This window comes from Mytilus trossulus, chromosome 8 (assembly GCF_036588685.1).
Source record: "Mytilus trossulus isolate FHL-02 chromosome 8, PNRI_Mtr1.1.1.hap1, whole genome shotgun sequence".
NCBI lineage: Eukaryota > Metazoa > Mollusca > Bivalvia > Mytilida > Mytilidae > Mytilus > Mytilus trossulus.
In genome coordinates this window covers 38,098,478-38,123,160 of record NC_086380.1, presented here as the reverse complement: position 1 = coordinate 38,123,160, position 24,683 = coordinate 38,098,478, and the positions used below count along the sequence as shown (strand labels likewise).

Here is a 24,683-nt window from a genome sequence, read left to right as displayed (position 1 = left end):
ATTAAAATTTAATTAGTATTGATTTACAATCCTATATTTTACTACACTGATAACTATGTAATTTATTCAAAGTCTCATACAAACAAGACCTAGACCAGAAAAGGAAGTAAATTTCTGCGCAGATGCGGGGATTTAAAAAAGTCTGAAAAAAGTTACCGATTTTGAGTTCATTGGTAGGATGAAAATTTCGAAATTTTTTCAGATTTTTAAAATTTGTTTTAAATTTATTTTTCTCCCGTAATTGGGGACTTCTTCCTCACATACAATTTTCTCAGGTTTGCATTTGTCCTCAGAATTATATATCCATTTATATTGTGTTTCTCCTCATAGATTCAAATTGTTTTAGAATACAGTTACATTTTTATTAACAAAGCTAAGTACACAACCGGATTGTTAACGAGCTGTCAGTCTCAGATGAATAAAACTACATAATACATTTTAAACATGCAGATAAAAAAAAGAGAATAGATATAGGAAGATGTGGTGTGAGTGCCAATGAGACAACTCTCCATCCAAAAAACAATTTAAAATAAGTAAACCATTATAGGTTAATGTAAGGCGTTCAACACGGAGCCTTGGCTCACACCGAACAACAAGCTATAAAGGGTCCCAAAATTACTAGTGTAAAACCATTCAAACGGGAAAACCAACGGTCTAATCTATATAAAAATCGAGAAACGAGAAACACGTATATATTACATAAACAAACGACAACTACTGTACATCAGATTCCTGACTTTGGACATGTGCAAACATTTGCAGCGGGATTACACTTTTTAATGGATATTTATTAATTATTTATTATGTAAAAGGTAGAACCATCAACGGAATAAAGCCCTTGAAGCTGAGGTCGAGAATTTTATAGTGCACATGATTGAATTTTGTTGAGATTATTTTATAGCTGACGGGAATGTTGTAAGGACTTACAACTATAAAACAGATTTTGTGTAATGTTTAAAATATTAAATGATGTAAAAACAAATTCTGTGGCTATTGATCTTAATGGCTTATTTCAACTTGATTTTTGCTTGAAGATATGCCATTAATTTTTAGGGATACATCTACAAAAAAGAGACTGATAATAGACAAGTGACATTAAATTTATAAATCAAAGTATACTTTAAACGCCATGGTTAACGTATAAAAAACCAAGCAAACACAGAAAACTAATTTATCTAATGATTCACGAATGAACTAAAAACGTTCGCACCTTTTACAGCTAACTACAGTATGCAACTGAAACCTGGATTTATATTTACGTTGAGGAAATAAGGTGTTTTACTTCGCAGGAGTAAAATGATTGAATGCCAATATCATTGGAACTCATTCCCAATATTTGTAGTGATTCGTGTTTAATCTTCCTTGGTTCTGTTTTTTAAACTCATGTTTGCATCCGTATCATTATTTTGTGTTCCCATTCCGCTGTTTACAATACAAATCATGACTACTCGTTGCTAACTTGTCCTTTTCAGAGCATTTTTTGTCGAAGATTTATCGGGTTTCAAAACTGATTATATGATATGGAATATTATTGAAAAAATTAATTCTCTCTATAAATACCTAGTTTTGATGAAGCTTGTTGACATTTTATTGATGTTTCCTCACATAGAGTTAGTCCTTCCTTTGTTTTTATTTTTCTCATGATACACCATTCAAATATCAACTTTTATTTTTTCTCAAATATTTAATAAAACTGATGGATGAACTACATGAATTCACTTATTCGAATTATTGTTTGTTTAAATCTGTTTGTTATATTTCATATACCAGATATGGGAGATGTTTATGCATTGAGGACACGATGGATTACAGTTTTTTCCCTTCTTGTTGGAGGTAACTCATAGTTTATTTATGTTTCTATTGTTTCTGAACGCTTTTTATACAACCTTATATATACATAAAATTGTATAACAAGGATCCCATACGACAAAAGTAGGTTGGAATTGATGTTTGGGCTTATGACTTAACCGTTAAAGAACTTGTTAAAAAAATGGATCAAAAGGAAACATTTTTCTTGTTTTCGGACAATACATTGAGTATATTAAGTGTATTGATGTGTATGAAATTGTACCACACTATTCCAAAGGGAGGTTGCATTATAACTGGGGTTTATGGACCTATCCATTTTAGAATTAGGGACCGAACAGGGCTAAACAAGAGAAACTTTTGAAACTTCGTTTGAAGTGCTAAATTCTGACAAATTAAAATGGGTTTCCATATAATTGAGAATTTTGTTTATATGCTTTACTTTTATAAATTGTGACTAGGATGGAGAGTTGTCTTATTGGCATTCGTGTCACATCTTTTTTTTAATATATATTAACCTTACCGTCCAATTAGAACTTTGATTTTTAGCCGGTTTTGTCTAAGTGGGTTCGATCTTGGTGCACACGTAAACTTTGATTCCAATTTGCTGAATCTTATCATTTATTCATATTTTGGATTTTTTGAACCATTTTGAAAATCGATCCCCATGAGGTTTGGAGTGAAAATCGCACGTCTTTGATTTCAACAAAAATTAAAACTAGGAGGATTTGCTTTACTGCATTTTAAAATTTAATCAGTTTTATTAGTTTAGTTTAACATTACGAGATATCTCCCTTACACCATTCTAGCTGATTGTGTACCCCTTAATTATGAGGTGATGTGATACACACAAGAAGCTCTAGTTTGTTTATCAACTGTTTTGAAGTGTGTAGCTGGTTCAGATATATCAAAGTTTAGTGATTTGTGTTTGACCCCATTCATTCAGTGACAGAAAACTATGGTGTGTTAAATATTTGATCACACTCCAAATGCAACATAGCTTGTATGTAGGGTCCATAAACTGTTCAGGATTCGAGTTATGTGTTAGTATCAAGCTTTGCTTTACGGGTCATTTCATTTACGCTATAATTCATAGTATATTAATGATATATTTCCTTTGATTTCACGAGAGACAGCAATTTAAAAAGAAAATGACACTTTCGTTATTTTTGCTTTTGTATCCATGTTCTGTAATCGATGAAGAATACAAAACACATGACGCATGCACTGTTATAAATTGAGATAAACTAGCATTTGTTTTAAGAAGATATTATTATGTTTTAAGATTTATTGTCATTATTATTATCATAATAATTAATATTTTTCTTATTTTTATTTATTGTTATTATTATTATTATCATTATTATTATTATTATTATTATTATTATTATTATTATTATTATTATTATTATTATTATTATTATTATTATTATTATTATTATTATTATTATTATTATTTTCATTATTATTATTATTATTATTATTATTATTATTATTATTATTATTATTATTATTATTATTATTATTATTATTATTATTATTATTATATCAGCTAACAAAGCTGCACATACACGCCAATGCCTGAATACATTTTGTTTTAAATAAAAGTGATGCGTAGGTAGATATTAGTAGCTCTTTTGACGAACCTTAATTTTTTCTTTAATTTTAGAGGAGAGAAAAATCTAAATTGATGTCGTTGCAACGTAGCCTTTGAACAAAAAATTACATGTTACGACATGTCGTAAATATTAATTGAGTCATAATATTTTGTCGTAAAGAAATAAGGTTTCTGTGAAGGTCATGTGTCCATCAACTCATTATGTTTTTGGTAGAAAAACCATCACAAATCGAAAGACTTAATATAAAAAAGAAGATGTGGAATGATTGCCAATGAGACAACTATCCACAAAAGACCAAAATGACACAGACATTAACAATTATAGGTCACCATACGGCCTTCAACAATGAGCAAAGCCTATACCGCATAGTCAGCTATAAAAGTTCTCTTTCTTTTATAATTTTCCAGTAACAAACACATAGTCACTTGTATCAAAATACATAAAGGTTAACCCATTTTATATGGAGTTACTAGACCTCTTCCGACAAATAATGTTACAATTAGTTTGGGAAAACACACTTTCGGAGTCTGTTACGGCTGCGAAGGAGAAATGATACCAATAAAAACAATGTTTTAGAGATAAGTCAAATAGGCGTTCGGTTAAACAATGTTATTGTTAAACGCTTGGTCACGTATTTCGATATCATATCCTAAACATTTGAGCCACATTAACATCTTACAGAAAAGTAAAAGTGCAAGTAGAAAATAAGGCTAATAATCAAATCCAGAAGAAAAAGTGAGAAGACCTTTTGAGGTTTATTTTTAAAGACGTTCCATGTTTTTTATCATTAAATTTTCAAGATGTGACTAGTTAATAATTTTTAAAAAGAGAAATATCATACTGTTTACTCAATCCCTTCCGTAAGCCTCACAAATTGCGCCAAAAATAAGACGTTTCGAAACGTAACGTTATAGTTCCCGCTAATTTTTCATAGGCAGTGCGACGGTGTTGCAGACAAATGTATTTTTACACTGTGACTTTGTTGGATAGTTGTCTCGACAGCAGTCATGTCGCCTCTTCTTCTTTATAATGGACCAGTATATGAACGAGATAATAATTCAGTTGGCTCTTCTACAGTGTTCGTCAAAATTGTGAAACCCGGGTGTGAAACATGCAAACCATTAACCCGAATAATTCAGTCGTTATATTCCGCTGATCTACGATTACTACCTAGCAAGTAGAAGAGATCGATTACGGGGAGGTACTGAATTATTCGGTTTAGCAAACCATGGAATAACAAACTATTAAAATAGTCCCCGGCTATCGTATACGGTATTTCATCCCTCTTCCTCTGAGTTCAGTATTTTTTGTGATTTTACTTTTTACAACAAACGAATTACACGTTAGAAGTCCGTTTCTGTGTGTCGGTCTATAGTACAAAGCAGGGTTAATTTTCATATTATATTTACATTGATGTTTTTCATTTTTCATGCCACTTGACGTCCGTCGTCATTATTTATTTTACCCGGCTTTTTGCATTTGCGCCGATTTTTTCTTTCATTTGCGCCAATTTTTTTTTTCATTTGCGCCGATTTTTTTACAGGTAAATTACAGGTGAAATGATATAAGAAGATGTGGTATGAATGCCTATGAGACAACTCTCCATCCCAGTAATGTTATTTTGATTTATCATTAAAGACCTCTTCCGTTAGCCAGTTGTACATATGTTATGAATTGTCAATCATAACATGAATATAACTGTTGTCTCCTGCTTAAAATCAAGAAGTAAAAATCTAAGATAAAAGCACTTTGTTTATATTAAAGTGACGAATTAAAAATATATGTACAGCATTCAAATCCATAAAAACGGAATACATTCAAATCATGAATCTGTTCTTGCAGAGTATGTAAAGGCAACACATCTAATATATTCCTTTCTTATGAGTTCGTCTCTTCTATATTTGACGTAATTGTCGATAATGAAGGCCGTCTTTTCTTTGTCTGGCATACGTGCTGGTGGGGGCATTTCTAGAGTTGGAATTTTCTCGCAAGGAAGCTATTAAACCAAGAGTTCCAAATGGTGAAGTTGAATTCATCCCTTGGTTAATTTTATGGACGCCATCACGAATTTGTTTACCGTTATTGAATGTGTACTTGTACGTTATCTAAGAATGTATGACATTTGTCATCAGAAGGAGCGTAGCGTCAGACAATTTCAAACGTGAAGCAGTCATCGATTTCATTTAGGGAAAAGAATGGTAACCCGAAACATTGGGATAGCCATTTACCAATTGCAATGTCACTTGATTTGTCTTTATGCTCTGTGCTCAGCCAATGTAAATGTATGAACTTACCTTTAACTTACCTGTAAATCCAATTAGGAAAAAAATATAAAATCGGCGCAAATGAAAAAATGAAATCGGCGCAAATGAAAGAATGGAAAATTTCAAAATCGGCGCAAATGTCATACGCCCATTTTACCGTTACTTTACAAAGAAGTGTTTGTTTTACACTGATTTACATTACACTGTCTATATAATTTCATATATCGAAATCAATAAAGGGCACGTGAAATTTTGCAACCAAACACTTGTCTAAAATCTCACCCACTCCGTATTATATATTCCTGTTGCAGTTTTGGCTTTTTCTCTTTACAGGCTTCTAGCTATAACAAAAATCTGTATGTTGACTCTTAGTGTTTTGAATTATATGTGTCGTTGGTTTGCTGACGTATTAATGTATACCTTTAAAATCTTTATCATTAAAAATGGATTGATTTGGTATAGAAATATTCCGTCTCTGGACTGCTCCTGTCCAACAGTTACGTGTATATATTTGCTAAAATTGGGTGCGGCCGTTTAGCTGCTCGGATGTATAAATTTGCAGCCTCATTTAGTCGAAATAAAAATGTCGTAATATCAGATGCATAGAGTAAGGAGAGTTTCGCGCTATCTATACGCTAAAATGCCATCTAAATAAATGATTGAAGGGATAAAGGAACTTCGAATAAAATCTATAAACAACAACAAAGGTCACATGAATCTTGAAGTTGCGCCTTTTGCAGTTGTAGATGAAAACATACTTTGATGAACAAAACAGATCAGTTTGACATTAACTTGAGCATAAACAAAACGACCGAAAAATGTTGAATGTTAAAATAAATTGTGGACATTTTTTCGTGTGTTTTTGCTTTTATGACATATTTACTATAATTTATATAAGTATATGAAATTGAAACTGTGACAGTATTTTTTTCACCTAAACAAGCCTGACTGCCGTGGTTTTACGCTTCAATATATGAGTTATTGCATATATACACAATGGAAATTGTTTTCTGTTTTACTGCCCTCTACATAGTTTGGCTGTATACAATGTAACCACTGATGTAGACTACTAGAGTGGGGCGCTGATATTCGCCGTGGACACAATTTCGCCGTTTTATAATTTTAAGGTGTAAAAACTTCAAAGGATGGTTGAAATGGAAGAAATATGCCGTTAAATTATATTTTAAAAACAAATATGGTTATTTTTGAAAATGAGACATAATTTCGGAACTAACCGAAAAAAGGACCGAAAAACGGACATCGGTTTACAGCCAATTTCCTGAATGAAAAAAAAATTCAAAGAAATATTTCTTAGTTATTTTCTTGACTGATTGCCCAAAATTTCAGTTTTTTACACCTTTCAAATGTCTGCTATTCATCTATAATCAAATTTATTTGATAAATATTGTTTAAAGCTGCAGTTATTGTATTTAAAATAGATATGCAAAAACGGCGAATATGTGTCCCCCGTTGACAAAAAATCAGGAAATTTCAAACACCCTTTAATCTCACTTTTCAGATGATTTTTCTCAAAACAAACACGTTTTCAAGCTAAGAATAATTTGCATTTGAAGTTATCTTCATATAGAAATATCAGTATACTTCAAAAACATAAAGACCTGAACATAAACTGAAGAAAACATGGAAAGATATGGCGAAATTGATCACCCCACTCTATATTATTATTGATTATTCAAAAAAGTGAATTCAAAGAGAAAGATGCGGAAAGAAATTCTAAAATTTTCGTTTTGAAATAAAATATAAAATAAAAATAAAAAACCAAAACTGGAACACTGTTTGAGACAATTATCAGTTGAGAACTAATGATTATGCATCACTATATGAAACTGATGAATTGATTGTTGCCGTGCTTCAGTGGCAAATATATCACGCATATCTACGACGAGGCGAGAGTGGATCGATTGATATATTATCAAGATATAAAGAGTGTACTAGCGGTAAAACGTATGCCGTACTAGATAAAGTTCAATGATGATCAAAATCGTGAGTAAAGCTATTAGCCCCCCTCCCCATTTTGAATTATGTTATTTTGTCAAAGGCTGTTTTTTTCCCATCATGTTATGGACCTACTGACTGAAAAGGGCGTGTCTAATTAGTACTGTAAAGACACCTACACTGGTTTTTTTTTGTGTTTTATTTTAAAATTATATTTGTTTCCTCATACATAAGTAAACACCAACATCGTCGGATATTTTCTACTTGTATGTCAGTGTATATATTACAATGTTTTCCTATTTCAATATTTTTTTATTATTGTGTCATCTTTTGTTTTACATTGTTTACCGGTTAAAGTTCATATTCATTTAAAGAGCTACTGTATTAGCACTTCAACGGAAAGCTAGATGCATGATAAATGCTATATTACGCCGTATTTATTTTTTCTCAAGAAACCTTTTTTTTCATCTTTCTCAAGTAAAACCAAACTTTAAGTTTTCTATCCTGAATGACAAAATCTCGGAAAAAGTTGATAAAGAACTAATTACAATTTGTGCTACTTTCTTATGCAATAATAAATCATTATGCATTTGCTCTCGTTGTTTTCTACTGTATTGAAGATAATTTAATAAAACGGAAACTTAAGGGAGTATGGTCTAGTAATGATTAAGATAATTGCAGTTCTTTTATAATAGACCAAATGGACAAAGTTTTGAATTCTAGTTCTGCTAATATTCTGTATGATTTTTTTGCCGATTCCCATCGTGCCATTTCCAATGAGGAAAGAAACCGCTCTTTCCAAACGGCCATTATGACGTCGTTGAAACACCGTGAAATTACGGGAAACAATAGACGACGTTTACGTTTGTTATTACCTCCCCTGAAACTGTTGGATATGCCCTTAATTATGCATATATTACACACTGAAATTCAATATTGAAATATCAATTGTAAACGCGTGTTTATTTGCTTTGTTAATTTGCAATATGCACCATGAGTTTTGCTAAACAATGTTCCTATACAATTTTACAGCAATGCACTGTCTGTATTTTATAACTTTCGCCAATCTAGACCATCTCCAGAGACGTGTTTATACGTAAATGTTTTTAAAAACTAAAGTGAACAATGATTTAACAATATGGATGAATAACCAGTCAGGGGCATTACTTAAACAAGTAATAATTGAAATAAACTGTTCAAGTAATGATGAAGACGAGGCTATCTCAAATATTACTAAGATAAGTAAAGTTTCAGAATATTATTTTTAAAGGTGTCCGATAATACATATTTTACTGGCTTTAACAAATTTTCACAGTTATCAGGTTATTTTTCCCATTTCATATAAAATATTATCCTTCTGAAACACTAATTAACTTTCTAACGCACACTCTTAAAAAAATATATCCAATTAATATCAATCTATTTAAAAACACCACATTTCCAGTACTTATTCAACAACCACATTACCTTAAAACAGAATAAAGCGAGGCAGTCCTCAGCTGTTTAGAAAACTTAAACTTGTTTTGTGATAAGTATCGCAGTATATTGACGCGCAAACATTCAGTAGTGTGAAACTTTGAATTTAATTTTCTTTCTATATTATAATATATTTCAGGTATACTTATGAATGAAACTTCATTGCAATATGCTAGTATAGGCGAGACTATTCGTTTAGACTGTTTGCTCGAAATCGTCCAATTTTGGCGAAAACTTACAACACATTTCATAGTAGCTGCATGTGAAGGTGGATCACCAGTTGTTCACTCAACAATATCAAACAGAATTTATGTTTCTGATACCTGTCATATTCTGACAATACATAATTTTACAAAGGAGGATGTTGGAATATATCGTTGTTTTACCATCAACACCAAACATGACATCAATATTACACTTCGAAGTGAGTAGAATACAATCACAAACTTAGATAATGTAGCCAAGAATAACAAAAGACAAAGTAACTATATTATATGAAATAATAGCTATAAATAGTACGGTCTACATTTTTGTGCAAATTTTGTCGTCAAATCTAAAATTATGGTTTTTTCAATTCAATGGTTTAAGTTATCTAGCTAAGATTGAGAATTGTATCGAAAAAATTAGCTAATTCATCATAATATGATATGTTATTGCCTTATAAACGATAATTTCAGAGTTAATCTTTATGATAGAAGACCTACCACCAAAAACATGAAAAAAGGAAACTAATAAAAAAAAACAATTTTTATCACGCGTATTTTTAGGTATTTTCAATAATCCTTTCAGCCCTGACAATTGTCGAAGCGAAAGGTTACAGTATAATCCAGCGTAAAGAAGGGGAAAATGTAAACTTGACTTGTTTTATGAATGAGGCAAAACATGATCCTATAATGCACTGGAGAGCTGATGAAAATGTACTAGTGTCAAACAGATCAAATTATGTGATTTATCGTTTTGAGACTCAACTAACTGATGACAGGAAACATTTTGTATGTACTGCAAACAATAGTAGATTTAATCATCCCCTTAAAGCTGAGGTACAACTGAATCTTATCCGTAAGTAAAATCATTCACTTATATGCAACCAAACTGTAGTTACATAACTGTAGGTTAAATGACATTTTTGTCTTTATATTGTAAACGCAAAATACTACTAGACAAAAATTAAATGAATCAAATAAAACATGTAATTCTTATTGTTTTTTTTTACAAGTATAAGCTAGGTAAACATTACATATGTTCATCTATTGGTATAAAGGAAAACCCATCTGCTTCTACAATAGGTCAATCACAGGAAAACCATATCTTCTTGATAAGATAAGTTTTATGATCCGATCGCAATCCTTAAAAATCGTTTCTGATGCTTACAAATTGTTATCATATACTGGTACATTTTATGTATTGTAATTAACTAATCATCGATCAATCTATGGTATTATGATATTATGTGAGCTAGCATTGGTGTCATTTAAATAAGATCTACACATATATTAACATTGTACAAATCAGTTAAGTCACAGAAAAACATTCACAAATAATGCAAGTTTTCATTTGTATTAATAAAACAGAAACTCAATACAACTAAACGATTACAAAAAGTGGTAAAGTATAAGGCATGATTTGATTAACATGTCAAAATATATTAAATGTAGATATAAGAAGATGTGGTACGCGTGCCAATGAGACAACTCTCAATCCAAGCATACATTTCTAATTGTAAACAATTATAGGTTAAATTATGGTCTTCAACACGGAGCTTTGACGAACAGCCAGCTATAAATCAAAGAGTCCCAAAAATGACCAGTGTAAAACCATGCAAACAGGAAAAACAATTGTCTAATATATAAGCAAAACGAGATAAACTTATTAACCACATCAACAAACGACAACCACTGATAATTATTGGTTTTGTCTTCTAATAGTATGAGGAAGGCGCTACCTTAAATGCCAGCTTTATAATGTCCTAGATATTGATTGGTTGTTTATGGTTTAACGTTCAGTGGCAAATATTTCATGCATGTTCAGAACGAATGTCCAAGGCTACAATAACGTTTTGTTTATACATTTTGTATCTAAAATAAAATTATAAGTTCAGATGGAAAATGCTATTTTTCTTGAAAAAAATATTCTGATTTCCAAATTGATGAATAAAAAAGCATAGGACAAAAAAAATATTTTGAATCCAGATCTTTGCCAAAAATGATTTTATCTTTCAGATATGCAAATTAAATTTAACTTTTATATATCTAAAAACATAAAAACTTCCCAAACCGCACATGTCAGTCTGTACACAGTATTTTTTAGGTGATAATAAGACTGTATTTGCCAATTTGTTATAATAAACCTTAATACTAGTGTTAAATTTTGACTAAATAATTTTAAATGATAGGGCTGAAGGGCTTCGGTAAAAAAAAAATCTGACTCGAATAAAAACATTTGTATTTCTGATCATCTTCAGTTTGTGAGTTCTACATCAATATCTGACATGTACTATTTAATTCAGAGTCAGTTTTATGTCATTTCTTGCATATATTTTTTTTGTTACATGTACATAATGTAGCTTACTTTTCAAGTTCTTATATGATAGCAAAAAAAATTGAGAATGGAAATGGGAAATACAAGCATGTTAAAAAAACACATTTGGTTTCAGACAATAACTTGAGTTAAGTAAATGGAATTCCATGAAATGTTACCAGGAGGTTCATACACAAAACTCAAAAGGAAGATAAGAATTGATTTTGGGGTTATCGTACATTATTGGGGGGTATTTTTATTTTTTTATTTTGGGTTTTTCTTCCAAAAATTACCTTATTTACATCAATTATACTCATCTAGTACAGATTTGGCAGGAGATGCACTCAAAATATGGTGTTTTAAACATTTTATCTGTAGTCTGTGCATTTTTCCTATGATGTACATGTACTTCTTGATAATGTTGATGTGAGTATCATGATAAAGAAAATATATTTGGTAACCGTAAGTATATATTCACAATTGACATGCACCAGAGCGAGAAAAGGATCATCTTTCCCTTTAATTCCAAAAATTGAACATGATTTTTTTTTCACTCACAGAAACACATTAGTTATTTGGTAAATAAAACATTGTCAATGTTTGAAACTTTCAGTAATAAAAATTCAGTTTAGCTTGTTTGAATGTTTCACTGATTGTGTGAAAATTTTAACAGCAATGTACAAAACACTTGAATAAATTTCATTATCTGCAGAATTATTGATAACTTTCCTCACAATAAATTCACAAGGACATAGAACTAACACATTGTCTATGCTATTCTGATCTGAGTTTTATACATACATATACTGGCATGGCTGTGCTGTTTCAAGTTGTCTTCTTTTTCTGTTTCCTAAGAAGTATTTGTTTAACCTGTTCAGTCACTATAAAGTGTTACAATTCTTATTTAGATGCAACACATAAATAGTGACCAAAAAGGTTCTGCTTTCACACGAGAGGAGCTAGAAAAAAATTAAATGTACACATTTTCAATAGTTAGTAGGACTTACTATCATATGGAATTAAGGAGATATGTACATGTACTTCGAGACTTCTGCTGAATAGAAATATGTGGGTCTACCTGTGCCTGTTTTCAAATTAGTCCATATTGATCTAAAGGATCTAAAATTAAAATATGTTTGATTTCAACTGACATAAAAAAAAAATTGGTGTTATTTATATACTCAATATACATCTGCAGTCGTATCAGGCTGTGCATGGCAAAGCATTTTATTGCCTTTAGGTTTGCACTTTTTTTTTTTGGTCATGAAAATAAATTTGCTTACATGAGAATACCCTAATTTTACCTAAATTGTCAGTTTTTTTTAACAAACTTTTTTTTATGTACCAGACAAAAGTTTATTCTGTGCTTATTTTGTAGACTTCCCTTGTTTACAATAGAGTTATACCAATTTAATTTTGAGTCCATGTACAGTCATTGAAAAATTAGTTTGAAAAAACATCCAAACAATCCATGATCCTGTAATGAGACAGGAACCCAAATTCCATACATCTTTACATGCATGGTTAATTTCAAATCCTTTAAACTGGGATATAAAAAGAGATTTTGTTTTATTTCATGCTGTAACTATTATTTTTGGAAGAAAAGGATGTTCATGGTAACACATTTAATTTGCTCATTTTATTGGAACCCAATTGAACCTTTCCATAGATTCACCTGGTAGTTACCTGTCCATTTAAACTTTTTGCAGTTCTTTTGTCCCATTGAACAAATACAACAGGTATTGTTCTCTGTATAGTTTATAGTCACTCAGACCTTTAAATTTCTTCTAAGAGAAATCTATCACTTATTAATTAATGTACCAGAGTAAAAAGATGATAATAAGATAATTTCACATGGTGAAACAAAACATGTAAGTTTTTTGCAGGTATTTTTTGTTGAATAGGTGCAATTTGGTTACTGAGTACAATTTTTGTACTGTGATGTTATATCATAAGTGTGTATTGCTAAATAGGTTGAAATGTGAACCTGATAGTGATATAGTCATAAAGTACTTGGTAGAGTGAAAATGTTTTGATCAGGGATAAACTGATGCATAGAATATGCAGGCGACTGCTGCAGCTTGAATTTTAAAGGATGTAGCCCACATTCTTCCAAGTAACATGCCCTATATACACATCATGGTTTATTCTCATGTGTTATCATAATAACTCCATCTTCCCATAAAATCCAATTTTGGACAATATTGAAGCATACAATATATACAGTAGTCAGTTCTAAATGTACTACTCAGACTCAAGTCTCCTTTTATGATTAAACTTAAAGAGAGAAAACAAAACAGTTTCCATTTCCTGGGACTGTATAAGGTTTGACATAATCAATGAAAAGATGTCTTGAGAGTTTGCCATTTAGAAAGTACAGAATAAGAAGATTGTGAATTATTTGAATGTTTTAACTTTTGTTAAGTTTTGAATTAGTCTGTGGACTACCAAAGGATCCAGAGGGAGACCTTTTTCTTTAGGGAAAAAATGATGATTATATAGGGAATAACTGAAGCATGACTGGAGCGCACCGTCAGACCCCCCCCCCCTTTTATGAAAAATGCTGGATTCGCCATTGACTACATGAATAACCGTGATCACATTCAACTGTATAATTATCACTGTTCCTTGGTGTGGGGAATAATGATATGTGGCAGATGAACATAAGGAGTCATGGTCAACCAGTGCACCGGAGTTTAGCCCGCATGCCCGACATGGTCAATTTGTAAAAAGAAATGCGAAATATATTGCTTGCAGAGTTTTTTTTCTGTTTTCCCATGGCTGGACGGAACTTTTACGCTAAATATGTTTTCGTTAACTATGATTTTGTGACTTTTGAATGAAGTACCTGTGACTATTTAGGACAGTTAATTTGCTTTGACCTCACTGATAATGGAATGTTGAAGCAGACGAAACATGGCGTCGGATGTTGTTGTCCTTACTTCGGTAATTTCCGTGGTACAATAAAATTTAAATAAGCTACACAAGTAGCCAACATTTCTGAATTCTTGTTTTTGCAAACAAATAAAAATTCATGTCGTATTTCACATCGAATTTGTTCCGTTCTGTCTGTTTTTACAAGATCGCGATTAAACGAGAATTTTGGCAGCCATTAATAAAAAATAATCGTACGAGATTTAACGAGAGTGACGAAACTTTTCAGATGGGTCGTCTAGCAAGAGTTATCGTTCTTTGTCCCAAAACGATGCTTCTACCATAAGTGCCAGCTAAAGCTGGCATATTAATGTATATGGTGGTGTTAGAGTTGTCTTTAGTCTGTGCATTTAAGTTCTACCATTGCTCGCTTATTATGCGTCTCTTAGATAATGCAATTTATAAGGGCTTTTATTTTTATAACAATGTATTTGTGAAATCGTTTTAGCTTGCCAAACAAAAATCGTATTGAGTGTTTTAAAACTTATGTTTTGAATTGCAGGTATTTGTTTTTAAATCTTTTTTTGACTGACAAGTTTGGTTATGAGAGAAGGTTGTAACTACCTAGCGATACATGTTCTAACAACAATCCTGTCCTTTTTCCACAATTGTGATTTCTCCTCTCGTGCAATATATTTTAACTGGCTAATTCGACACAATAGTGCCAAATGTGGAAGCTAAAACTTCCAACCATTCCACTGCATCCAAGTTCATCTCTAGATTTTGCTTGAGTGCGTGTTGCTTAATATTTTGTTTTTCTGCGATATGTTTTACATATTGTTGTTTTTATATCAGTTGTTTGTATTTTTATTAAAATGTTCTTGTATGCTTCCGTTAAACGCCTGGTTTCCAGTTGTCACGATAGAATCTTTTCGTTCCCTTTTAAATGGTGGTAGTTGAGATTCAAATTTTAAATTGTTCTCCAATTTGTAGTTAAACCTCGTGTAGCAGTTATATCGTCTCCACCTCTACCAACGGTTAAAAAAGGACACACAATTACATTATCGTGTCAGGAGAAATCAGGCAAAAATGGAACGATTGACAGTTTTTTTTGGAGTCATGATGGAAAACTTCTATCAAACAATTCCCAATTACAGTTTACAAGAACCAAAATAGCAGATGCAGGAATGTACAAATGCACTGCCAGGAATAGAGCTGGAGAAGATTCTGGAGATATAGAAATTACCGTTACATGTGAGATTTTTTATCTTAATTAAACAAGTTAAAGTAAAAAATGCAGAAATTTATAAACCAAATACTTTTATTTTTTAACAGTAAGATTTATCAACAAATGTTTTAACGTTTCAATAGTAGTCTCCCTTTTTCAACTAAAAAATCAGTTATAGAAAATTCGGTAAATTCAATAGGGGCAAGTTGATGTAAGTTGAACAAATCAATTGCTCTACTTGATCAACCAACGGAACATGTAATAACTTGGTTTTGCATTCTATGAGATAATATAGACAGCTATGCTAGCAATTTGTGGTCGGAATTTTTATAGCCAACGCATATAGTCCATTTATATGCATGTTTCGATATTATGATATTTTTCAGCTTCTGCAAACGTTGCAAACGAGTCAGTCCTCTTCGAAACAAACGAAAGGCCAAGAATTCTCCAGTGCAAGGTATCTGGTTTTCCCGACAACTATTCATACAGCAAATGGCTACATTACACTCATAGTAATCAATTTGTTAGAAATCTAGATGGACAGGCAAATGGTACACTTTCATTACCATACAATGACCTAGATAACCTCACGTATGAGGACAGTGGCATATACATATGTAATGTTACGAACAACATTACAGATGAAGATGGTCATCTATGGCAGACTGGAAGGATACAAGTAAAAGTTAAAGGTTAACAAAAATTTCGCTTGTAAATTTCATGCATACAGTTTTGAATTCAAGTTTTAAGTAGTTTTATATAAAAAATTATTCTATTTCAACACGAGACCGTAAAATAATTGTTAGTTGAATGGAGATAGTGGATATACAATTTTAAAGTTAAATTTTTGTGAGATAACTCAAAGTACGTTGATTATGTTGAACGAGGAATACTGCTTTTTTAAAGTTGCTAAAAAGGGCTATTAATAAATTAGATTAAGGTCCTCACTCAAGAAATTTTACGGTTGTCATCATGAGCTGGTTGGCCATTATAAAAAAATGTGTCAGAAGTCATATCTGATATTCTTCCTCAGTCATAATAACCTTCCATCATTACCGAACTGAACAAAGAAATAACATGACGGGTGCCTATACGGTGCAGGAAATGCTTACCCTTCCGGAGCACCTGCTTTCACTCCCGGTTTTTAGTGGCGTTCGTGTTGTTTCTTAATTACTATCTATAACTGTTGAAGTAAATGTCCTTTGGTTTTGTGAGTCTTTGTTTACTCCTTGGTTTTGATTGTTATTGTCTCTTTCAACAGTTTCAACCGACCGTCTTGTAAATTTCGTGATGTAAGTCAAGACATCGGGGCGACCTAACTGTAATGGCATATCCTTTATCTTAAGCTTTTATGCGTTCAATACTGTCACCAAAGTTTGAATCATTAAGTGAGAGAGCATCATCTTTATTGCGGAAATTAAAGTTAAAGGATATTGCTTTTATATCTTCCTGTATGCAGTTTCGTCTTTTATGAATAAAGGAACAAGTCGGCAAAAAGAAGGAGACAGTTGGTTACAATGGGAATACTGATTGTTTTTTTTTTTTTTTTTTTAAACATTCCACAAAAAGTTGCGTTTATCAAAAAGCGAAATACATTTAAAGACTCGGGTGAAGGGAAACAACCTCGCACATGTGAGTGGGCATGGAGTCAAGACAAAAAAGAATAAATGCATGCTAAACATGCTAATTATCGATTACCAAGTATTATTACCAAGGTCAATATTCTTTTAAAAAACAAACAAAATTGATTTCAATTGAGTTCACATAGATGATTACATGCCAACCAAGAAGTATATAAATACTTCTTACTAAAATCTATTACCTTGTGTGACAATTTTTAAGTTAAAGGTTTTCTTAAACCTTTTAAAATAAAATTAACGTTCTATTCCACGTTGACTGATGCATACTTAAGCTTGTTGTCCCATCCGTTGTTTGTCGTGAGACTACAGGGTAAATACTTGTAAATATTTAAATATTGAATTCGTTAAATATTACTTTAAATATAAGAAATCAGGAACATCGCTTCAGACGTACGTACGTTGATATTTTTTTTATTGCGATGATAACAACTAGTATATGTGTAGAGTTTTGAACGTTTCAATATATGAAGTTACTTACTAAAGATATTCATTAATACATAGCTTTTCATGATTTGGAAATAGAACTGTCAAGTGTTCATTATAAAATTATCGGGTCCAACCAGAGACGAGAACTATATTAAGTTTTTTTTAAAGAGTAAATGATTTAATTTCGATAGATAATGAATGTTTCAGGACAAAATTATCTTAGCTAAACCTATCGAAATATATATTGAGACTTCAAGGATTTCAACTTCAAACTTTATTTTGCTTTTCAATTTTTATTATCTGTCCTGATAAGACCCTTATGTGAGAGTATATTTTGTTATGCTGTGAATAGAGACCTAGTTTGCCTAGGTCACATAAAGGTAAATATACTGTTCAAAAGTCATGAATCGATTGATAGAAAACAAATCCAGATTCCAAACTTAAATTGAGGGAATTACATCAACTATAAGACGAAAACAACAAACCAATAGAAACACTGAAGTGCAACAAAAACAAAATACAATGCAACACACACATAAACGAACTACGTGTATAAGATGACAACTGCAATATTCTTGAAATCGTACAGGACATATATCTTTTCTAAAAAAAACTAGGCGCATTTTTTTTTAAATGGAAACGTATATTATACAATTATAGACTTTGTATAAGGTCGATACATAGATAATAATACATGGCAAAATCCGTATCATATGTCGCATCATCCCTTGACACCAATATCAGTCCACGGACATTTAGGCCCAATGGATGATATTGATGGAGGGTGATACGGCATCATAACATTTATAAACACATGATTTTATATACAAGGATATATTGACCACAAGAAGTACATTGACTGAGTACGAATTCCGAGGTCGATATATTTTTCTGGGTGGATATTTCATGTATGGACCTAATAATTGTTATATTATTAATTTCCCCCCATATTTGTATGAAATTCGTCAGTGTAATATATTAGATCATTTGATTTTGTTTGAATTTTATTGATATCATATTGTCTCCTATGCAAAAATAAATGCATTTGTTGTTATTTCATCTGTTTTTATGTTGGTTTTTCCTACATCTTATGTATTTGAAATTTATTTTCTTTAAAAAATAGATCATTATATACACTTGGGATTATTTTTTAACAAAATCATACATTTCATTACATAATGCACAAAGTATATGGGTTTTTAAATATTCGAAATATAACCGTTCAATATGCTATTCGTCGTTTTCTATCTACCCTCGAAAATACGTTTTAAAATGTGACTTTCCCTGCACGAATCAAATTAGTTTATATGACAAACCCTTTTAAATATGTATGAAACTAGAATGGATAACTTAGATTTAGACATATTGTCACATGAGCTTCCTTTGTCCGGTACTAAAACACTGGAGAAGAAGCGTCGGTTTGACTATTAGAAGAATATAATTGTAGTCATGTTGTAGAATATAGACGAACAACCATCTTTTAATTTACAAACACAGTCTTTAGGTAAATTTCCATCTTTTATTTTTAGGCAAACCGGTATTAACCAAACCAAGGAAATACAGTTATACTGGTCATTTAAATGAAACTTCAAGTTTGGAACTTTTTGTTCTCAGTTCTTCAAATGTGTCAAAAGCATGCTGGTTCAATGATACAAACCACATTGTAATTACCAAAGAATGTTCTTTGTCTACTACCAGAACAGACTATTTTGGAAAAATACTCAACGTATCCGCATATAAATGCAAATTAGAGATACCGGAAACAAAATTGAAAGATTTTCAGAACTATACTGTGAAGATTATCAATGAGTTTGGAGACAACTCTTTTACCATTGAGCTAAAGCCAGGACGTAAGTAAATTACATCGGATATCCTGAATGCCTTTAAGTGAAGTTATGAAAGTGAGCGAAGAATATAGATAAATATATGTCAATATAAATGTTTGACTTATACATGTACACACTTAAATCTTGGTCATTTGGAATAATTTTAGACATCTATTTATTTACTCAAAAACAAAAAAAAATACACTTGTGTTATTGATAATAATGTTGAATGATTTTTTATTTTACTTCCTATTATTCTGCAAATATTTTTTTATTTACGCCAATATTAGGTCCAAGTACACATTTATCATGTTGACAATCCTTTGATTTTCGTTGTTCTACGAATATAGTTCTCAGTGTGGATCGTGTGTTACTAATCAGTGTTTTTTTTTTATACCCCTTGCAAATTTCTCCCCTTATTTTATGCCTCAAATTGAAAGTAGGGAGTGAACTTACAATGTGAAAAATAAATTGGTCATGAATGTAAAATAAAGTTACTGTAGTGATTAAGTCTAGGTGAAATAAGTTCAGACTTATGACTTCGAGAACCAATAAACATAAAAAGGTCCATATTTTAAGTTAGAGCCGAGAAAGTCTTTTATAATTCGATATCGTTTGTCTATTTATTAAATAAAAGACATGCACTACGAAATACCAGTGGTTTCAAACCAGCCATACATACAATCATATTTTGTTTGATACTTTACAGACAAACAAAGTTCCAACATATTTTTTCCAAATAAAATAAGCTCTCTTTCTCAGTCACATAAACTTTCTCTAAATTTAAAAAGTAAACTTATTCCATAAAATTATTAGTTTATGTTGAAAAAAAACATCAGTAAGCTATAACTATTTACCATTCTTACGACGTCTTTGCATATTTCTCATAATTATAAACCTAATGGCACAAAAATGTGTACAGTCCGTTGTTTTAGTTATTGTGTATTAGTTTCGAATGGAAAGTCTTGGAATAACACATTTTTGCCTACACGTCTATAACGTTTCCTTTCTATACTCATTATCAGAATTTAATAATCACTTCAATTTATGACCGAAGCAAGCTATTGATAGTGTTTCTCTATATATGCTAGCATTTTGCGAAACAAGACAGTTGAAAGCTTACTAGGTGATTTTTAAATCATGTCATGTTGAATATTTTTTCGTCATTCAGTTGTACTATATTAAGCAATATAATTGTCTGTTCACAATGTCTGTGTCCCATTTTTTAAACAACTGTGGATAATCTAACTAATGCCTTGGCTGATAATCGAGCACACACACTGCATGCGTTATCCATCTCTAGTTAAGAGTTTCAACGGAATTTTACATTAATACAGATACAATAAGGTCGAATTATTCACTTGGAAGTGAACAATTCATCATCAATGTTTCTTAGCTTAATTTGACAAATTTGAACCATACTTGCTGCTTAAAGCGATTTGTTCTTCACTATTTCACTTTCATTAATAATTGAAAAAACTCATACTTTAGATGTTTTATACACCTCGTTGCTAGTGCAACTTAATGGCAATTATTCATTTATCGTAAAGAGATAGGCCAAATAGGCATGTCCTACTTGCATATACCGCGGCGGCCTTAAAAAATGAACGATAAGATGTAATTATCTTCCAAATTACCGATAGCTTTTATGTATAACACTGATATATCAAGTAAGTATGGAACTTTTAAAAAAAGGTGGAAAGCCTGAAGTCAATAAATATTCTGCATATGCTGATCATGATGATACAATGTACTAAAAAAATCAGAGTTAGTCTTATTTAAGTGTTTACAGTTCCGATGTGTATTGAATACGGTCTGGAAAACCTTATAAGTATTGACTTAATCGTTTACCAAATTATCCATGCATTTTCTGCCAGCTTTCTTGGGAGTTTTGTGAAAATCATAAACCTGTTTCTGCTATTTAAGAAATAATTCATTGGGGATGGAATATATCGTGATTGTACCACGGGTTGGTTCTTTAAGACAAATATTTTACCCTGAGCGATATCGGCATTTAAAACAACCCGTGGTACAGTCACGATATATTCGAGCCCCCATGCATTATTTTGATTCTAATAGGACAAATACGGCTATTGTGTGGATCGAAGCGCTCTAGGTGGAGGCAAATATTTGCTGTTCCCATAAATAATCACACCATTAAATTGACGTAAAAGAACGGAGCAAACTGAATTAGTGACATGCGTAAAGTTTTTACGATAACATATTTAGATAGTTTTTGGTGAATCTTAATTATAATTTACTTAAAATGTCTTATAAGTTTTTAAAAAAATCGGCTTATACCTAATTTAACATCGTTTGATTACGTTTCCTTGTTTTTTTTGGCAAGCGTGTATTTTCCCATAAAATACTCATCTTCTAGGATCATCGTTCTATGACGTCGGGTATCTCATTCATGAAAAAAGCATGAGTGAGAGTACGATTGGAACAGCCCTGACAATTTATTCACACCACGGGTGTGTACTCAGAGCGTTTGGAGGACGTCATGTTAGAATAATTCATATTACATGTGAACAATCTGCATGAAATTAATATATAACTAGATAATTTAATATCCTGAAGTATTGTCTCCATTTAATAGCGCCATTTAAAATTAACATACTGGAAATTATTAAGTTTTACCATTATTAGTTTTATATCAGTACAGAGATAATCTAACATTTATATTACAGCTTCAGTATTCTGTCAGCATTGACTTGTTTTACTTAGTGAATATCTATGAACACATGTAAAGTACAAGTCGAGTAAGGTACAATCAGCCAGCATTAAAAAAAGATAATACAAGATAAACTTTAACAATTTTTTATACGCAGATTGAATTTTTTATTTCGGCTGAATGTGTACTGCAAGTATTACATTTACGTGCCAGAGTTTAAACTATAACTTGAAAGTTTATTTGAATAAATGATATAGTTTGACTTCAGTGTTCGTATCTGTTTTAAAGTTGTCGATTTATCATTTTTGTTAACAGAGGAACCACAAACACCGACCAATATCACATTGCATTCAAGTGCAAATAACATCAATGTAGAATTTGAACCAGGATTTAATGGCGGTTATCCTCAAACCTTCATTATTGAGTATCGGAAAGCAGCGTCTGGGCCTTGGACACAACTTGAATTAGACAATTCACATACAAAATATAACATCAAGTACCTGGAACAAGGCACCCAATACGAACTGCGAATGTATTCATTTAGCAAATTAGGGAATAGTACTATGTCAGATAATTATAGCATATATACCATGAATGCTAAAGGTATATTACTTTTATGTAAAAATACATACATGTATTGCTTATATGTTTTTGCTTCACTTGTTATCGGATAAAAAAGCATCTGATGAATAATATTGGCTTTCCTGTTTGAAATGCTTTACACTAGTCCCTATGGAGTCATTTTTAGCTGGCTGTTTGGTGTGAGGCAAAACCCTATATTCAAGACCGTATTTTGTCCTTCGTTGATAACTTGTTATACATTGTGACTAGGATTGAGAACTGTCTCATTACAACTCATGTCACATCTACTTATTAATACGTCATTATTGGGTACCAAGAATGAGCCCTATATTTGTTTTATCAATTATGGTGTATGCATTTATATGGTTGATTAATAAGTTGATATAAGTTTAAATAAAAAAAGCACAACGAATCAAATATATCATTTCACATGTATAGCACAAAGTTCAGAGCACGTCGATAGTTAAGAAAATTAAGTTTTCAAATATTTTAAAGGGAAAACTTTAGGGAACAGATAACATGTTGTAAAATCAAAGAAAATGTACTAAAGAATCAACAAAATTATTTAGTTTGCAAAATAAATTTCATTATCTTTGGATGTTAAAACTTTTATAACCAATCTTTCAAGATAAAATAAAGAATTAAGAACAATAGATCAATGACCCGACAAAAAGAGAGATACTTATTGAAAAAGAACTTTTGAAGAGTTAATACTAAATGCAGGTTTTGTTTTCGGAAGATTTCATCAAAACTTACCATTAGTTATTTTTTCTATTTTCCAGATGATGCGAACAGTTCAGGAACTACGTACATCGGTTTTACTCTTGGGTGCACTTTACTGGTCAGTCTAGTCGTAATATGGTGGCGCTATAGAAAAGGTTTGCTTGATATACAATATACAGTTATACAAATAATTATATATTTATAATAAAAACATAACAAGTTTTTAAAGAGAAACAAGTATTGTTTTTATAAAAGAAAACATTGTAGTTATGTGCCTTTTCCATTGTTGTGATTCAAGCTCCACTGCTGATCCATTTGAAGATTAAACGCGCATATGGAGTACAAAATTTCAGTGATGGTAAATATAACGAGTTTATCTAGTAAAAACTGTATCTCCAAACGTTGGTTTTACCTTCAGCTGGTGTAGGGAATACTTCATAAGGTAGCCCAGTGATTATGTGGTTGATTTAACATTCCTTTTATATCTCATCAAAGTTGGTTTGCTACAGTAAGAATAAAAAAAACTGGTAAAAACATGAAAAACGTATCATTGAATACCAATGTCTGCTGAAGAATAAATATTTATATATTGTCCAGAATCACGATCGCTCGGAACCAAAAGGGATAATATTTCAAAACTATATAAACACTTGATCATAAATCATTATATAGTATTGTGAACTCAATAGATAGCAGCTATACTATAAATGGAATTAGCACTTATCATGTCATGTCATGGACAACCTGTGAGTTAATAAAACAGAAATCATCATTTGGTATATTTTTTATTTTCAAAGCAAAGAACAATGATAATCATGGGTATAATATTTTCTTTTTCTTTTTCTCCTTTGTATTCTACAACTTGAACATGAACTGAAACATAATATTAAAAGCAATGAAATAAACATGATTATGAAATTCCTATTTTTTCCAAATCATTGACGCTTTCAGTAGCTAACAACTATTCTACGGAGTAAATAAAAATTAACAAATGACGTGTACTAATTGGTTATTCTCTATATGTTTGCACATACTAATTATAAGGTATTGCTTTTCAAAATAATAGCTATTT

At 31.2% G+C, this 24,683-nt stretch overlaps 1 protein-coding gene across 1 annotated transcript; it reads left to right on the top strand.

Annotated features, from left to right (window-relative positions):
* The first annotated feature begins 8,745 nt into the window (after positions 1-8,745).
* On the top strand, positions 8,746-15,789 carry LOC134727641 (hemicentin-1-like). The gene is made up of 4 exons (XM_063592021.1): positions 8,746-8,887; positions 9,261-9,545; positions 9,911-10,180; positions 15,506-15,789. The coding sequence occupies exons 1-4, from the start codon at positions 8,746-8,748 to the stop codon at positions 15,787-15,789; spliced, it is 981 nt and encodes a 326-aa protein (XP_063448091.1).
* Positions 15,790-24,683: the final 8,894 nt, after the last annotated feature.

Excerpts from the sequence above, each read along its gene's own strand:
- LOC134727641 (XM_063592021.1), top strand. The coding sequence starts at position 8,746 with ATGTTTTTAAAAACTAAAGTGAACAATGATTTAACAATATGGATGAAT. Across the intron at positions 8,888-9,260 it reads CTCAAATATTACTAAGATAA|GTATACTTATGAATGAAACT; the intron begins GTAAAGTTTCAG and ends AATATATTTCAG. Across the intron at positions 9,546-9,910 it reads CATCAATATTACACTTCGAA|CCCTGACAATTGTCGAAGCG; the intron begins GTGAGTAGAATA and ends TAATCCTTTCAG.